The sequence below is a fragment of the Pholis gunnellus genome (assembly GCF_910591455.1).
Source record: "Pholis gunnellus genome assembly, chromosome: 7".
Taxonomy (NCBI): domain Eukaryota; kingdom Metazoa; phylum Chordata; class Actinopteri; order Perciformes; family Pholidae; genus Pholis; species Pholis gunnellus.
The window spans coordinates 2226858-2243149 of NC_136533.1; the positions used below are offsets into that span (position 1 = coordinate 2226858).

Below are 16292 nucleotides of genomic sequence, written 5' to 3' on the forward strand. Positions count from 1 at the left end.
AATGAGTGAATATTGATGACTTCAAACTGTTGCTGCAACCATCAACTTTGTTACAGAGCAAGATCAACAACTCACGTCATCTACATTCCTACACAGACCCTGAATAAAGTCCCATAGGTTCACACTCTAAAATCAGGAGGAGGGTTGTGGAGGCGGCGCCGGCAGATGGATGTCGGCGGAGGTTCGTGTCCTGCAGTTCCCGCCCGCCTGCTGCAGAGTTAAGCCCGTCAGCAGCATTAACACCAAAACTAATCTGCGGACCAGCTGCTCCTACACTCTGCTGTGTAACACGCTGAGCGGAGGCCAAACAAGGACCATTCACAACGATCTATTCTTAGAACCTGAGCAGGAGAAGATAAGAATGGAAAGATTGTCTCGAGTGTGGCTCCAAAGGAAAGGTGATGCTGTCTTTAAATAGTAAAGGGTTCATCTTCTGGGGAGCAAGAGTGGAATCAGGCCATTTCATGACAATGCAGGCATTGAGATTAGCCGTGCTACTCTCAGTCCGCCCACCACTTTGGTCAAAACTAAAATATCTCGATCTATTGGGTAGATTGATAAAATATTGTCTACAAACATTCATGGTCCCCAGTGGATGCTTTCTAATGGTTTTGGTGATCCAACAGGTCAAAGTTTTCACCTGTCCTGTGAAATATCTGGACATGGATGGATAAGCTGAAAATGTGTTGCACATTCTTACGGTACCAAGCAGGAAGAGACTCAAAATGATCACGAACAAACATGAAAGTACAACAAAGACACACAAAGACACTACAGAGAGACAAAAAAACAACAACCAAGAGATGCAAAACAGCTGCAAAGAGACTCACAACGACAGTGAAGTTTGACAAAACAACCACTAAGCGACACAGAATGACTGCAAAGAGACAAGTAACTACATAAAGAGACACAAAGTTACTACAAAGAGACAGTCTCTCGTTGTTTTACCTATTTTGTGTAGTCGTTTTGCATCTCTTTGTGGTAATGTATTTCTTTGCAGTTATTGTTCTTATGTAATCTTATTCTTTAAACTATAACCAAAAATCCACCAGCTGAGAGGTGAGAAAGACTGAAGGAAAGTAAAAGGGAGAAATGATCAATTGTGACAGAAAGAGTGTTGGCAGACTGAAAGAAGAAACTTCTGCTTCACAGCGAGTTTACAAACCTCAGACACCAGAACAGTTCAGCATGCTTCCATTAAGCACAAGCTAGAGATTTAGTAGTTGCCTCTTCCACAGAACCTCACAGCTCTCAGCAGTGTCACATTCTGGTCTTTTTTTCTGCCCCTGTTGCTGCAGAGAAGGTAATAATTAATCCTGATCCTGTTTTTGTGGATTTGTTTGCAATTTTAAAAAGAAGCATCTCAGTTATTTCCACTGGAATTGTTTGTAAAATTGTTCAAGAGGCAGACATGTGAGGCTCAGAGCCTCTGAAGAGATGAAACCACTAGATGGCGGTAGACACCCAAACTCTACACAGAGCAGGAACTCAGTACATTCACATTTTGTATTACAAGTTTTCTGAAATGTTATGTTAAATATGCAAATGAGGCATTAATGGTAACTTTCGGTGGATTTAGGAGAAATCTACAGACACAAATATACAAAGTAGTAAAATAAACACCTGTATGTGTATTTTGGATGTTTTTTTCCCTCCAGTCTGAAGGAAGACATGTTATGGAAGCAAAATAGACCAAAATCTCTAGATTGACCAGTCCAGGAAAAACAATGGAAGCATGTCTTTGGTAATATGGTATATATAGATCTTTATATATATATATATATATATATCCCACATTACACACACGCATGAATACAATGTTTGTTTATTTTATTATAATTCTTTATTTATTAATCTATTTTTTTAATTAAATGATTTGAAGAGAATGTTCATATCAGATTTATTGATTATTAATTGATTATTCACCAGGAAGTACAGGATTTCCATCTTCTTGACATTTGTAGTTCAATAAAGGATTTCTCGACTTCTTCCACGTCACCAAAAATTGAAATTCATGCGTCAGTTAAACAACAAAAAGGTTGAAACGAACGTGTAGAGCGTCTGTAATGAAGCCCTCTTCCCAGAAGTCTAACCTGGGCTCTCTGCTCTCAGCCTGCCGGTGAAATCTAATCAGAACTGCTGCAGCAGAGCGGCATCATGTCTGTCTGTGTCGTTTCCTGTCTACAAGTTCAATCACAGATCAGACAATCACGGCCATTCTACGCAGTGATTGGACAGTGAGCACGGCATACTACAACTACTTGTGGCTCTCCGTGATTACAGATGACACTTTGAACATCCTCAAGCAGGAAACGTCTGAAAATGTGCCCCATTATCCCCGTAATTATTCATGACGGCTGGCTTTTCATCCTGACAAACATGTATTCGTCTCCACCAGATTCATCCTCCAAGGACCCTCAATATACATAATAACCCTCATGACAATCCATCCAGTGTTGAGTTATTTCAATCTTGAGCAAAGAAAAAGAAAAAAACAGACAAACACGCCTCTAGAGCCCCAAAAACGTGGCTCAAAACACTGAACACACACAGAAGTTACAGGTAGTTTAAAGGGCAATACAGACTCCAGACAACAGCAGATCAATACATACAAAGTATTCCATTAGTGGAGCTCTGATGTGTTTTATTTCAGGCTCATCTAGCGTTTTATTATGACCAAACATCTCCAGAGTGTGTTTGGATCGAATCGGTCAGATCACATTAATTCTGAAATCTGAAGTCGATCTGAAGTGCCGATCGCAGGTGTCAAAGTCTGAAGAGCTTGCATGCTCGCTCGTTCAATGATGAGAAAGCTTTATGGAAACCACATTCCTCCTTCTTCCTCCAGCACTAACATCCAGCCGCTCAGCTCAGCTCAGCGTTTCCAGTATTTCTGCAGCTGACAGGAGCTGCTTCACCTCCACAGGGTACATGCCAAGTCTCTTGGAGCGAGGAAATGACAATTAAGAGACTTGGGGGTACATCCCAAGTCTTCATTTAGTAAATGATGGTCCATTTAGAGTCAAACAGACCATAAAGCAGGGGATGCTTTAGGGCGGGGCTACACGGTGATTGACAGGTCTCTACCAGAGACGTATACGGCGTCTCTACGTCACTCCTCCTCAGTCCACATATGGTCACTTGTGTTCACTTGTTGCAAAAAGCCAAGCTGGCGACGGCCCATACCGCCGACCTGTTACACAGTCTATGGTTGGCCTACAAAAACACTTCATCCCTGCAGCGTTCAATTATGAAACGGGGCTGATGCTGCAGTTTGTCTGTGTGTGGTAGAGCTGTCCGCTGTACCACACACATCAATCAGGAGTCCAAGTCTAATGTATCGGACAGAACAGTGACCAGTCTAAAGTCCTGCTGCGGTCCAATCAGCAACCGTTTCTAACCCCTGAACCACCAGGCCCAAAGGAAGCAAAGTGTTTCTATATAAATATAACCTTCCAGGCTATCTGTGTGGTAATTAACTTGGAGATTGTCTGAGTTGCATCTTTCTTCATCACTCCTCGTCACACACTTGGAACATTATGTAAGAGAACAACTTGCACGTACAGATTCTTCTCAACTGCGAGTCATTTAAGATCATTTTTGGCAACGACCAATTTTCTAGCATTTATAATTTTTTCTCTTTAGACCAGCTGAAAAGAGCAAGTTCACAGTAAATTGTTGCAGTTAAAGGGCGGAATGGGGATTCAGACTTGGAAGCAGATAATAGCCCAAAAATGTGCTCGTGTCAGAGCATTATATTTTGCAGCCGCAAGACTCTTGAAGTTCAGGTGATGAAGTCAACTTTGGAGTCGAGTCTGTCTCTGTTTGTGCAGCCGTAAACTGATGATGCTGGACATTTCTGCAGTGCTGATGCAGAGGACAGGCTGTACTGACAGTCTGTGTAATAATAATAATGTTTTCTCAGCTGGAGGGAGACAGACGGGTGGAGCACAACACCTTTCCCAGGGTCACTACAGTGTCAGGAATCAGGGCCGTCGCTACAACTGGTGTCCTCTGGAGATTCTTTGGGGAATTAGGGAGTTATATATTATATATTTAACAGATGGTTATTTAAATTTGAATGTGGCCAACATTTAAAGAGTCGACCATTTTTTACTGTTCCTGGCAGAAAATGTTTTTTTTCATGGGAATGTATGGTGCAGCATTTTGAGCTTCATATTTACAGTATAATTTAATGGATACTAGAGATTGAGACCATAAAGTCATGTTTACAATGTTTACTGAGGTAATAAATCAAGAGAGAAGTAGAGTCATTTTCTCATAGACTTCTATACAACCAGAGGAGTCGCCCCCTGGTGGACACTAGAGAGAATGCAGCTTTAACACATGAAGCTTTGGATTCACCTTTCAAGACTAGATGTTGCCGCCTGATAAATGTTCATATTTAGAGGATGTTGAGATGATGGGGAACATCAATACTTCCCCATTACTGTAGCTAAGAACAGCCTCATGAGCCGCTAGCATGGCTGTAGACTCTTTGTTGACCTATTTGTTTGCAGCATATAAACTGGACTATTCTATGGTGTTAGTTACTTAGACTGTTGTCTGTTTTGGAAGTAAAGCACACGGCACATCCTTGTTGCTGTGAGGGTCCACCACAGATAGTGTTTTCAGCGATTTACTAGTTATTTGAGTTTGCATTTTTCAGGAAGATTACTTGTTTTTTCCGTCAAATAACTTTTCCTCCATTAATAAATGCATTTCTAAATTACAACCAGGTAGTCCGCAGTATGTCTAGACCCGAGAATGTGCTCCAGTCTGTTTACCATCGAGAACTTCATCCGCCGTTCGGTCCAGTAAATGATGAGGAGGGGCCAAACCAACAATAGTGGGTCATCTCTGCCCCGAGAGCAGCCAGGGGACCTGAGAGAGGGACGACAGGGGGGACAGAGACAATTCAGCAGCTCATCAGATGGACAACTTCTGTATCTGAGGTTTTTAAACAAAAGAGACGAAGAAATCATCCAACAGGAGGCCTTGATCCTCGGCACAGTCGACAGGGACGGGAAGGTACGTTATCTTAAAATCATAAAACTGTCTTAATCTTCTGTTATTGAAAGTTTTTGTGTTATGAATCAAACTATTAGAAGCAGATCTTGTTACAGTTTTTGTCACATCAGAAAAAACAAATTGTTGGTTGAAAACGCTGCTGATTTTGAATGTTTCCAGCTAATTCCTTTGAAAATGAGAACTCTGTACAATGATCTCAACTATGCACACAAAAGGTACATATGATATATGCTACAAGGCTAAAGATTATCTGCATCCTCAGTAGTTAATGATCCATGCAGAAGATATGGAAATAAAAAAGCGGCATTTCGTGGGAGATCTAGTTAACCTGTATATTATAATACATTCAATTCAATCAAAGTTAAACGACATGGTATCCTTGTTATTAGAGCCCCGTGAACACCGTTTCAGTCAACCCAATCGGCAGAATTCTTTTTGCCATTGTACGTTTCTGTAAACCAAAGGATATGTTTAATGTTCCCGTCTCTGAACCAAAAAGCGCTTCATGAATACATTTCATATCCGCTTCGTATCAGGCCTGCAAACGCACAATGCCACGTGGTTAACGTTGTAGAATGATTGGTTAGGTTTAGGCAACAAAACTACTTGGTTAAGGTCAGAAAAAAGATCAGGGCTTGTGTTAAAATAGTAACGTAACAACGTAACAACGTAACGTAACAACGTAACGTAACAACGTAACAACGTAACGTAACAACGTAACGTAACAACGTAACGTAACAACGTAACAATGTAACAATGTAACAACGTAACAATGTAACAACGTAACGTAACAACGTAACGTAACAACGTAACAACGTAACAATGTAACGTAACAACGTAATGTAACAATAATATAACGTAACAAGCCTAAATACATAACAACTGCCCTAAACGGACTTTCTTACGTAACATTGTGTAAGAAGGGTAAAGTCAACATTTACTTTTGGTTTCCCACGGGACACGATTAGCGGTCTCCTGGGTGACTAGTTACGGTTGCCAAGCTATGATTGGCCAATTGCTGTTTGAAGGAGGGGCTTAACAAATAGTCAATCCAGTGATATCTAAAAAAAGATGCCTGTCAGAAAAGGTTAAATTAACGGCTGAGAACCAAAACGTGATTCAAAACTCTCACGAGAAGAATAAAATAATTAAAGAATGGACAGATGAGCTTAATGACTAATCTGTAAAATGTAAAACACAGCTTGGCGTTATTGCAGCAGTCGTTATTGCAGCAGTGAGGTGTTTTGAGCGCTGGTGTTAATAAAACCATAAAATCCACATCTGGAAACTGCAGCAGAGCGACCGCGGTCTGAAAACCACACGTGAACCATAATCAAGACTCCACCGAAACCTGGAAATGAACCAGATGTATTCAGTGTGCATGACAGTTACAAAGGCTTCAAATAAACTGTGTAGTCCTAAGTTTAGTTGCAATAATGCATTTTTCTGTATTTGTGGATGTATGTGAGTGACTCCCCTGATAATTTAGTTATTCTTGAAGTAATGGTGCTAAACATGGTACGTTTGTCCTGAGGGTGGCGCTAGAGGAAAGGTCATGGGGTCATTTAAATCCAAACAAAACTTTCTAGAAATGTGGCCTATATCTATCTTTTTCAGTTGGATATGCAAATATATTTGTGACTCAATTCTGAGCATGTGAAGGGATATTTTTAACAGAGAAAACATATTTTGTGTATGCACATAAGTTATATTTTGTAGAGAAATTATTACACAAAGAATATTTTAATTAAAAATATATTTTTTCCTTCGTAAATATATTTCTTTGCATGTTTATGTTTTTTATTTTGCATCATCCACATTAGCGCACAATGAAAACACTCATAAATAAGAGCCATGCCTCCTCAGGTTCTCCGCTAGTGTTTATATTCTGGATTTAATGTCTTCAAGGATCCTTCAAGACCCCGTAGTCCTGTTGTATTGCTGCAGGTCTCGGGTTTGTGTGTCTAATCCAAGCAGTCTCTCTATCAGCTCTGATCACATAGTGCGTCATCACAGGAGAAAAATGTTTTGCTAATGCTCTTTAATTGGTGGAACATAATGTTGCTGTTCTCACCGTTTGGGTCTGTTCAGCCGTTCAGTTTGAATAAGTTCTGATTATTTGTTAATGGATCAATGAAGACCTCCAGTCTGGAGAATATATCTTTAATCTGGCTTTAATGCACAGCCATCTCTTTAACACACTCTCACACACACGCACACACACAATTGTCTTGTAGACACATTTGCAACCCCACATAAACATAATGAAAAAATGTACATGTTGGGAGTCGAATCAGCAGTCTGAGTCAGACTTTCTGTGGTTTTAGAGCCCCTTAACACACACACACACACACACACACACACACACACACACACACACACACACACACACACACACACACACACACACCTACACACACACACACACACACACCTACACACACACACACACACACACGCACACACCATGACGTGTGGTGTTGCTGAATAACTCTGTCTCTGGTTGTTAAGTCGTTAACGCTGGATCATTAAATGCTAATTCGAGGCTGGCTTCATATTTTCCAGACTACACTGTACAAACGGGTCCTGAATCAAACACACTCGCTCAGATCCATCCAGACCAGCCCGAGACCCCCGAATACAACATCTCCACATCTGCACACACACCGCTGCCAGCAGAGAACAGAGCTCTGAGAGGGGTTTTGCCCTTTTCAGTATGAATGAAAATGAAATAAAATGCCAAGGGGGAGTAAACAGCCCAGTGTAGAGAAAATAGAAAGAAACCCAGAAAGCGACTCTGCGTGACTCGCTAGCTGGCCAGCTGGGGCCATGTCGTTATTCCAAAGCCCCAATAGTCTGAAGAATGTCCCATTAGACCAAGAAGAACTTTTTCCGACAGCCCGTTATTCAACATTTTTCCTAAAGCCCGTTAATCCAAAAATCCAAAAATGTTTATGCAACAGAAGCACATGGCTAATTATTATGCAGAATGACCCTTCCCAGATGCTTTATTTCTTTCATACTATGGCGAAGGCATGACCCGCCCTGATCCAGTGCCTTTAGTTAGCTTACCCTTAATTTCTTACGCTAAACTTCACCAATTGCACTCCTCATGCCTAAACCCAACCATCCTAACCAACCCAACCGACGAAGACAACAAATAATAGACGGTGGTGGGAAATCCGAAAACAAATCCAGAAGGTCAGATGACGTCATTCTGTAAAATCATTAGCCTTGTGCTGCTGTTTGTTGGTAATGGGCCTTTGGAACATTAGTTTGTTTTGGGGATAACGGGTCGTCGGACAATTTTTCGGACAATAGGATTTTTTTGAATAAAGGACCGAGCAGATCCCGCTAGCTCACCCGTTAGGCTTGCTATGTGTCAGTTACCTCATTAGCTTGAATGCTAATGGAACAATACGTTTCAGAATCACAATCAGAATCAGCTTTATTGGCCATGTATGCGTGTTCATTTACATCATTTATTCAAAGGACGTTTGTTATGAAGGTTAAATAGCCTACAGACACGAACATCGGCCTCCTGTGTGAAGGATCCATCTGGTCTGACCTCCTTTTTATGCCGACTTTGATAAAAAGTTACGGTTTCTTCCTTTCTTTTACCCCTTAAAGGTTGTTTTTTTGGAGGGGGGGGGCGTTCCAGTACCGATCTGAGGGTTCTGGGAATAAAACTCTTCTTTGTTGAATCCGGGAAGGATCCTAATTGACTTTCCATTCCATGCATTGTTTCTGTGGTGCCGGCATGTAATGTGAAGACATTACATGCCGGCACGGTGTAAAAAAGCTGAGGCCCTTTCATGTATTTTTCGGGCTGCTCTGTGAGGCTGTGCTGTGCTTTAAGCGAAATGCTAAAGTCATGCTAACATGCTTGCCATAACAACACTAACGGGGGGACGGGGACGGGGGGGGGGGATGTTTAGCAGGTGAAATGTACAGCACGGTCACCGCTCCAGTTAATTGTGTGAGCATGCTAACATTAGCTTATCTTCGCTAAAGTACATCTGAGGCTGATGGGAATGTCATTAGTGTTGCAGGCATTTTGATCATAAACCAAAGATTTGAACAAATTAAAAATGTTGAAAAGTTAAGACCATTGCTGTCTAAACTAAATATCCTGGCAATCCATCCAGTAGTTATGATTCCAGTCTGGACCAAAGTGGTGGACCGGCCGACTGCCATCGCTATCTCCGGAGCCATGCCAGTAGCGCGGTTAGCAGTCATGAGGGTTGGATCCCACTGACAGTTTACCCCCTTGTCCTCATCTGGATCCCATTAGTTGAGTTCAGCTGCTTTTTTGCCGTTTCGATGTGTCCGTCTGAGACAAAACATCAAACTGGATCTCCTGTGTCAGTTTGGACTGAGCATTTGGGGGGTCTTGCTTGTGGTCTGGAGCTGCCGTGTTTCCAGGCCTTTTGGTGGTTTGGAGGACAGCCTGAGTGGCTTCACCGCACTGTGTTTGTCTTGGATCGGCGTCATCAGAAAACCCATCCAGCCTGGAGGATTATGAAACTGGTTTGCGAGACACACAGCATTTAGAAATGCTTTCCCAAGCTCAGCCGGAAACATGAGGAAAACTTTCTGATAAATTACAGCCTTCTTAAAATGTTTAGGAAGGAAACATTTTGACAATTTATTTGTGACTGTAACTCTCCGTCTTCTCCTCCATCTCTGAGCTCACTGATCCGCGTCCAAGATTAATGTGATCATAAAGTTCTCGTGCCATTAAACTCAGCAGAGAACATCAGCTCCAGGCCAGCGCCTCCTCAGATGAATGAAAAGTTGAAATGATCGGAGAAGCCTCAGCCCACCGGTGGTTTCCTGCTCTGCTGCTCTGGTTACAAAGAGAATGATGGGAGATTTTCCGTGGCGTCCTTGGAGGCAACCTCAGTGGCCATGTTTTCCCAAGAGTGGGGTCACGATGTCTCCAACCCGACTTTGGAAAAAGTGAAATATTAATTACTTGCATATGAGGAGGCGCCATCAGCAATTAGATGGGCTCTTATGTAAGGAGCTGGAGGGAGCAGTTTCAGAGGAATGACAGAGAAGAAAATAAAAAGCAGAGCCACAAAGAGACTAACTATGATTTCTCTGAATGTGTAAACAGCATGGGTTCTTAAGCTTTGTAGTTCCTAAATAAAAGGACAATTAATTAAGAAATAACTGCGTGATTCTGAAACTATTCAAAGATACAGATGAAGAATGTATATCTTTCAAATGTTTATAAACCATATCTTGACATTTTAACTTAACTGATTTTTTTTTCGGTTTGAAGAACTGCTGCAAACAATTACCCGATCATCAGACAGAGATTGGGGTAATTGCGATCTGACCGCAGTTGTTAGGAGCAGTTAACATGTTCTCATGACAATTTAAGACACATGTTGATTTAAAAGTTATTTCTGCAGGTCGACTGACAACAACCTGTAAAGACCTCATCTACGTTCGTCAACATTTTCGTGGCTGTATTTCTGGCTACTTCTATATTGGAAAATATCGTAAACAATCTGAATTTCTCCCAAAAAAACGTATCAGCTGCAGTACATAAGTTCGTCTTCAAAGCAGCATTTTATCTCTGATGTTGTTAACGAATTAAATCAGTGAGAATCTATGTCAGTCCTGCAGAAGAACCTTCTGACTGTGGAGAAAGCGTCCCTTAGTTACTGGTCAATGTGCGTCAACGTGATTGCTTTCCCGATCCACACAGTCTCTGCTGCTTTGGGATTTGAACCAGCATCCTTTTCATCCCAGTCCTGCTCCCTCTGAGAACAGGAGAGCTTTTGTGTTTTGTTGTGTGGTGGAATTTGGAGCATTCATTTCACTGATCATCACTCATGTGTCCTCTCACAGGCCTGGCTGATTCTCTCTGCTCACTGAAGCTCAAAATGTGTTTATTGTCTCTCCAAACATTCCAACTCTCTCCTTTTTTCCGTAGGACCACTAATTGCTCCATGAGGAATCAGGGGGCATGGCGCTGATGGGGGTCCATCTCCTGGCACTGGCCTTGTGGGTTGGCGTCGGAGAAAAGCTCCAAGTTTTGGGCGACCAGATGAAGCCGGCCCGGGCGCCTCTGATCCCTCACCGGCCTTTTGTTGTCGTGTGGAACGCTCCGACCGAGTCCTGCCGCCTTCGATTCAAGGTGGACTTGGACCTCAGCGTTTTCGACATTGTGGCGAACCTCAACGAAACCCTAAGCGGACCAAATGTCACCATATTCTACCACAGCCACTTGGGATACTACCCATACTACTCCAACTCCGGGGTCCCCATCAACGGTGGACTGCCACAGAACCAGAGCATCTCCAAACACCTGAGCAAGGCTCGGGCAGACATCGACAAGCTAATCCCCCACAAGGACTTCAGAGGCCTGGGCGTCATCGACTGGGAGAACTGGAGGCCTCAGTGGGTGCGAAACTGGGGCGCCAAGGACATCTACCGCAACAAGTCCATGGAACAGATTCGGAAACTTCACCCGAACTGGCCGGAGAGCAAAGTGGAGAAGGAAGCGAAGGAAGGTTTCGAGAGGGCTGGGCAGACCTTCATGAACCTGACCCTGGCCCTGGCCGAAGGCCGCAGGCCGGACGGGCTGTGGGGGTTTTACCTGTTCCCAGACTGCTACAACTACGGGTACAAGCAGCACCCGCAACGCTACACAGGCGAATGCCCCAACGTTGAGCATGTGCGCAACGACCATCTGATGTGGCTTTGGAAGGAGAGCACGGCCCTCTTCCCGTCCATCTACCTGGACTACGAGCTCAAGTCCTCCTCCAACACGGTCAAGTTCGTCCACTACCGAGTCAAGGAAGCCATGAGGATCGCGTCCATCGCCCGTGCGGACTCCACCCTGCCAGTGTTTGTCTACTCCAGACCTTTCTACGCCTACACCTTTGTGGTTCTTTCCGAGGTGAGTTTTTCAGTAGAAAAACAAATACTCGCAATTCTTTGCGATTTAACCTTTAACTTGATCTTTCTGTCATGATGGTTGCTTGTTGTTTGTGTAAATATTGTAATTAAACAGTTTTGAGCCGTTCCCTTTACAGCAACGTCAGTGTAGTTGAACAAATACCTTAAAGATGCCTTCCCATGGCACTCAAGGAGAGCTTTGGTAGATTATGAAAAAGTGCAAGAGAAGAACTGAAGCTTTTGGATTGTTGCATGTGCCATAAAGGGTCAATTATAACCAGACAGTTATAGTTACATGTGTTTGTTTACTTGGATACAAAGGCCCCTGTGATTCTGTGATTCTGTTTTTTTTTTTTTTAGAGCGACCTGGTTCACACCATCGGGGAGAGCGCCGTCTTGGGAGCGTCAGGAGTCGTCCTCTGGGGATCATCAGAGTACGCACGATCACAGGTAACGGTAAACCATAAGCAAAAAACAAATAATTGTTCAAAGTGTCGAGTTAGAGCTGATAAAAGTGGTGAAAACTTGGTGTTTATATAAACTAGAGAGGTTTTAAAATATGTTTCAATACTAAATTCAAAACCGAAATCTTTAAATTCAGATCAAAGTAACAGCCTTTAACCGAATGCATATTATAATATAGCATTACCACTATATTATAGAATACATTACACAAAACAAGCCACAAAGCATCCGTGAACAATACATCTTAATGACAGAAATTCCATGCAGTCGCTGTGCATAAACAAAGCGAACCGAATGTTTCTAAAAATAGTGATTTGGGGTTTTTTTCTGACCAAACTCCGACAGTCAAAAACTGAGACAAAGCATCTGATTTATGGGAGAACGTGGTCTGGAATTCTGCTGATGTCTGTGGATTGTTTAAAATCCTGTTTACAGCAGACAGGGCTGTAAATCTAGAAGGAGGAAAATCTGTAATGTAATTATCACTGAAGAGAAAAATTCAAACATACTATGACACAACTGAAACATTGGAAATGAGCTCATTCTCATTGGAGTTGAACGTTTCCATGGTCGGTCATCAGACTCTTGAAACCTTTTACAAATCACTGTGAAGTCCTGGAAACCGTCCGCAGTCCTTTTCCAGGCTGGCCTCATCCAGCATTGGTAGCTATACCTTCAAAAAAATAACACGCCGTAGTTCGTAGATATCCCACGAAATAAGTCTAAAGACCATGAAAGCCAACACAGTGGAGTGGAATGGGTCAAACATACATCGATCTTTCAGCCATTAGTTCGCTGTTCGTTCCACACATGAAACAAGAAGTCAGATTTATTTGTGTACTTCAGTAACAGCGCTTAGTTATTTTAACCCAAACGGTCACGGTCTTTTCCTGAAACAATATAAGTAGTTTTGTAATTTAAATATAACTATTTCTTAAACACAACTAAGTATTTTACAATATTTTTCCAAACATATATAAGTATTTCATGATCTTTCCCTAAACCTCAATAAGTATTTTTCAGAGTTGTTTCCTGTGAAAACGGAAACTTATTTTGAAAAGACTGTCTTCATGTAACGACCCATACATTGACACGTGTTGGTGACTTTTCCCGAAAACAACGAGGTGTACCTTTTGCAAGATATCATACAAAAAGTTGTATCAGGATACGTTTCCTTTTAATTGAACTAAGTTCTTTAAACGTCTTTGGGTTCTCTGATCTCCCTACTAATGACGTCTGTCTCCTGCCTCCTCCAGAGGAACTGCCTGACAGTGAAGAAGTACATCGACGGTCCGCTGGGACATTACGTCATCAACGTCACCTCCGCCGCCAAGCTGTGCAGCAAAGCGCTTTGCAAGAAGAACGGCAGATGCGTCCGCAAGAGCCTGGACTCGGGCGCCTACCTGCACCTGAACCCGCGCTTCTTCCACATCCACCACAACCCGGCGCCCAGGGGCCCCCGCTTCCACGTCAGCGGCCACCTCAACAACCACGACATCCTGGACATGAAGCACAAGTTCACCTGCCAGTGCTACCAGGGCTGGGCAGGCGTTTACTGCGAGATGCCCCAGGCTCCGCCCCCTCCTCCTCACCCCGCCTTCCCCCTGCCTCACCCCGGGGAGAACAGCCTGCTGGGAGATATCCTGCTCCTCCTATCGCTCCATTTCTCCTGTCTCTGTATCATCATGTTCCTCGGCCTCTGTCTGGTTATCAAGTGTCTGATACTGTAGACGCCAAGACTTCATGTTAGCGTGTTAGCCAGACCTGAAGTGAGATCAGCTGCAGTTCCTCTTATGAAGAAAACTGCATTGAAATCAATGGGAAAACCTCCAAAAAAATCAATCAATAAATCAAACTTTATATTTCAAACAGCTTGGTGCAGCTCAGAGTGCTTCACAGATGGACGACAGAAAGAAGACAGAAGAAGTGTGGACTGGGAATACAACAGATAGAGCAAAACAAGAACATTTGACAATTTAAGACCAATGCACACAAGACAAAAAAAACATAAAAATGTCCTCCAGCTCCTTGTACAGTTGTTTCTAGGGATACAACAACAACAACAACAGTACAGTCATTCAACAAAAACACAAAGCAGGCAACTGTTTACCGTGCATGGAAACCTATCAATTACACCTCTAGTCTTGTGTTGCAACTCAGATAATATGTTTGTGTGTAAGAGCTGTTGTCTGTCAAAATGAGCGTATCATGAGCTGCTGTAACTCAAATGTTATCTATACCCTCGGATACAATCTGAAAACAGGCGACCGGGAATCAGTTCAGACCACATCGAGGGGCTCCGTGTCACACAGAAGGCTCAGCGCTGTGAGCTCCTTCCACTGCGTCCTCGAGGCTGAGCACCGACAGCAACTCTAGTGTCCGTTAATCTGTGTGCTCAGTGTGTTCCAAACATATGTTCGAAGAAATACACAGCCTTGTTTATTTCCATGGATTATTATTTTGCTGTGAAACTAACTGGGTCTCCATGTGAAACTGCAAGCTACAGACCATGCAGAGCCTACCGGGGGGGATGAATACAAACAATGCTGATGATGCTTTTGGGTTTTTAAAATTATTCTTACATGTTTACGTACAACAAAACTGTCTTCTGCACTGAGAGTTTGCATGTTCTCCATATGTCTGCGTGGGTTTTCTCCGGGTCCTCCAGCTTCCTCCAAAGTCCAAAGACAAGGTTCGATTCATTGTGGACTATAAATTGCCCGTATGTGTGATGGAGAACGGTCGTCTGTCTCTATGTGTCTAAAGATAAGCTGATGCAGATAAAGAAAGAATGGTTGGTTGGAAAAACAGTCTGCAGGTCTGTCATCCACAATCATCTGCTGCAAAACTATTTTTTTTAAAAGTTTGAAACTAACAAAGAAGATCTTTGGCAACCAGCAACTTCTGTAATTTGACTGGTTTGCTGAATAAAACTTTGAGAGAAAAAAGAGAGAGAGAGAGAGAGAGAGAGAGAGAGAGAGAGAGAGAGAGAGAGAGAGAGAGAGAGAGTTCTGGAGTTAATTTTCTCCAGCAGCAGGACAAAAACAAACATTACACTTCTTACAAAATCCTCAGAAAAACAATCAATAAATCAACGAGAATCCAAGATGACAGTTGAGTCGTGTTTACAGTCATTTGTTTAATTCGGGATAATGACTGTGATGAGTGCCGACATCACAGCCGGCTCGTCGTCAGCCTGTCCGGTCAGATGAGTCACAGCGAGCTGCGGCGGGACGCGTCACGTGACCGAGACAGTTTAACAATAGTCTCTGTTTGTCCCACGGGACGGGGAGGGACGGCCGGGCGCCAAACTACTGTTTGGAGAAGCTTCTGTTGCGAATTCATGATTCAAGAAGAAGAAGAAGAAGAAGAAGAAGAAGAAGAAGAAGAAGAAGAAGAAGAAGAAGAAGAAGAAGAAGAAGCTGTCAAAACAGAGTCAACTGAGGATTACGGAAAGTGTTGAAGTCAGCTGATTGTAAATGAAGGTCTTTGCCAACTCGACTCTAAACAGCAGCTTTAGAGTTTCATCACTAATCCGCTGCTGCAGCAGGACCGCAGAGCTGCATGTTATATGTATTTATCTGCAGGTGATGGCCGACAGATTTACAGTTCTGTAATCACTGACCTCATTTTAACCAGATAGCAAATTAGCAGCTTTGAAGGAACGGTTGAACATTCGGGGAGACACTGAGTGTCTTTCTTTCTTTGTGAGAGTTAAGTACAGAGCTGAGGTCAGCATGTGGTTAGCCAGCCTTAACATAAGAAATGGAAGTATGGAAACAAAGTTCAAACATGCACCTAGCAGCACACGCCGCTTCATTCCAGCATTCGATGGTGGATGGGTCCATCAAACACGGACCCTTCACCCGGGGGACCGC

General features: G+C 42.9%; 1 protein-coding gene across 1 annotated transcript; it reads left to right on the plus strand.

Annotated features, from left to right (window-relative positions):
• Positions 1-11014: 11014 nt before the first annotated feature.
• On the plus strand, positions 11015-14144 carry hyal6 (hyaluronoglucosaminidase 6; the record flags this gene model as incomplete). The annotated part of the gene is made up of 3 exons (XM_079162804.1): positions 11015-11950; positions 12310-12399; positions 13671-14144. 3 exons carry the CDS (start codon positions 11015-11017, stop codon positions 14142-14144), a joined length of 1500 nt encoding a protein of 499 aa, XP_079018930.1.
• Positions 14145-16292: the final 2148 nt, after the last annotated feature.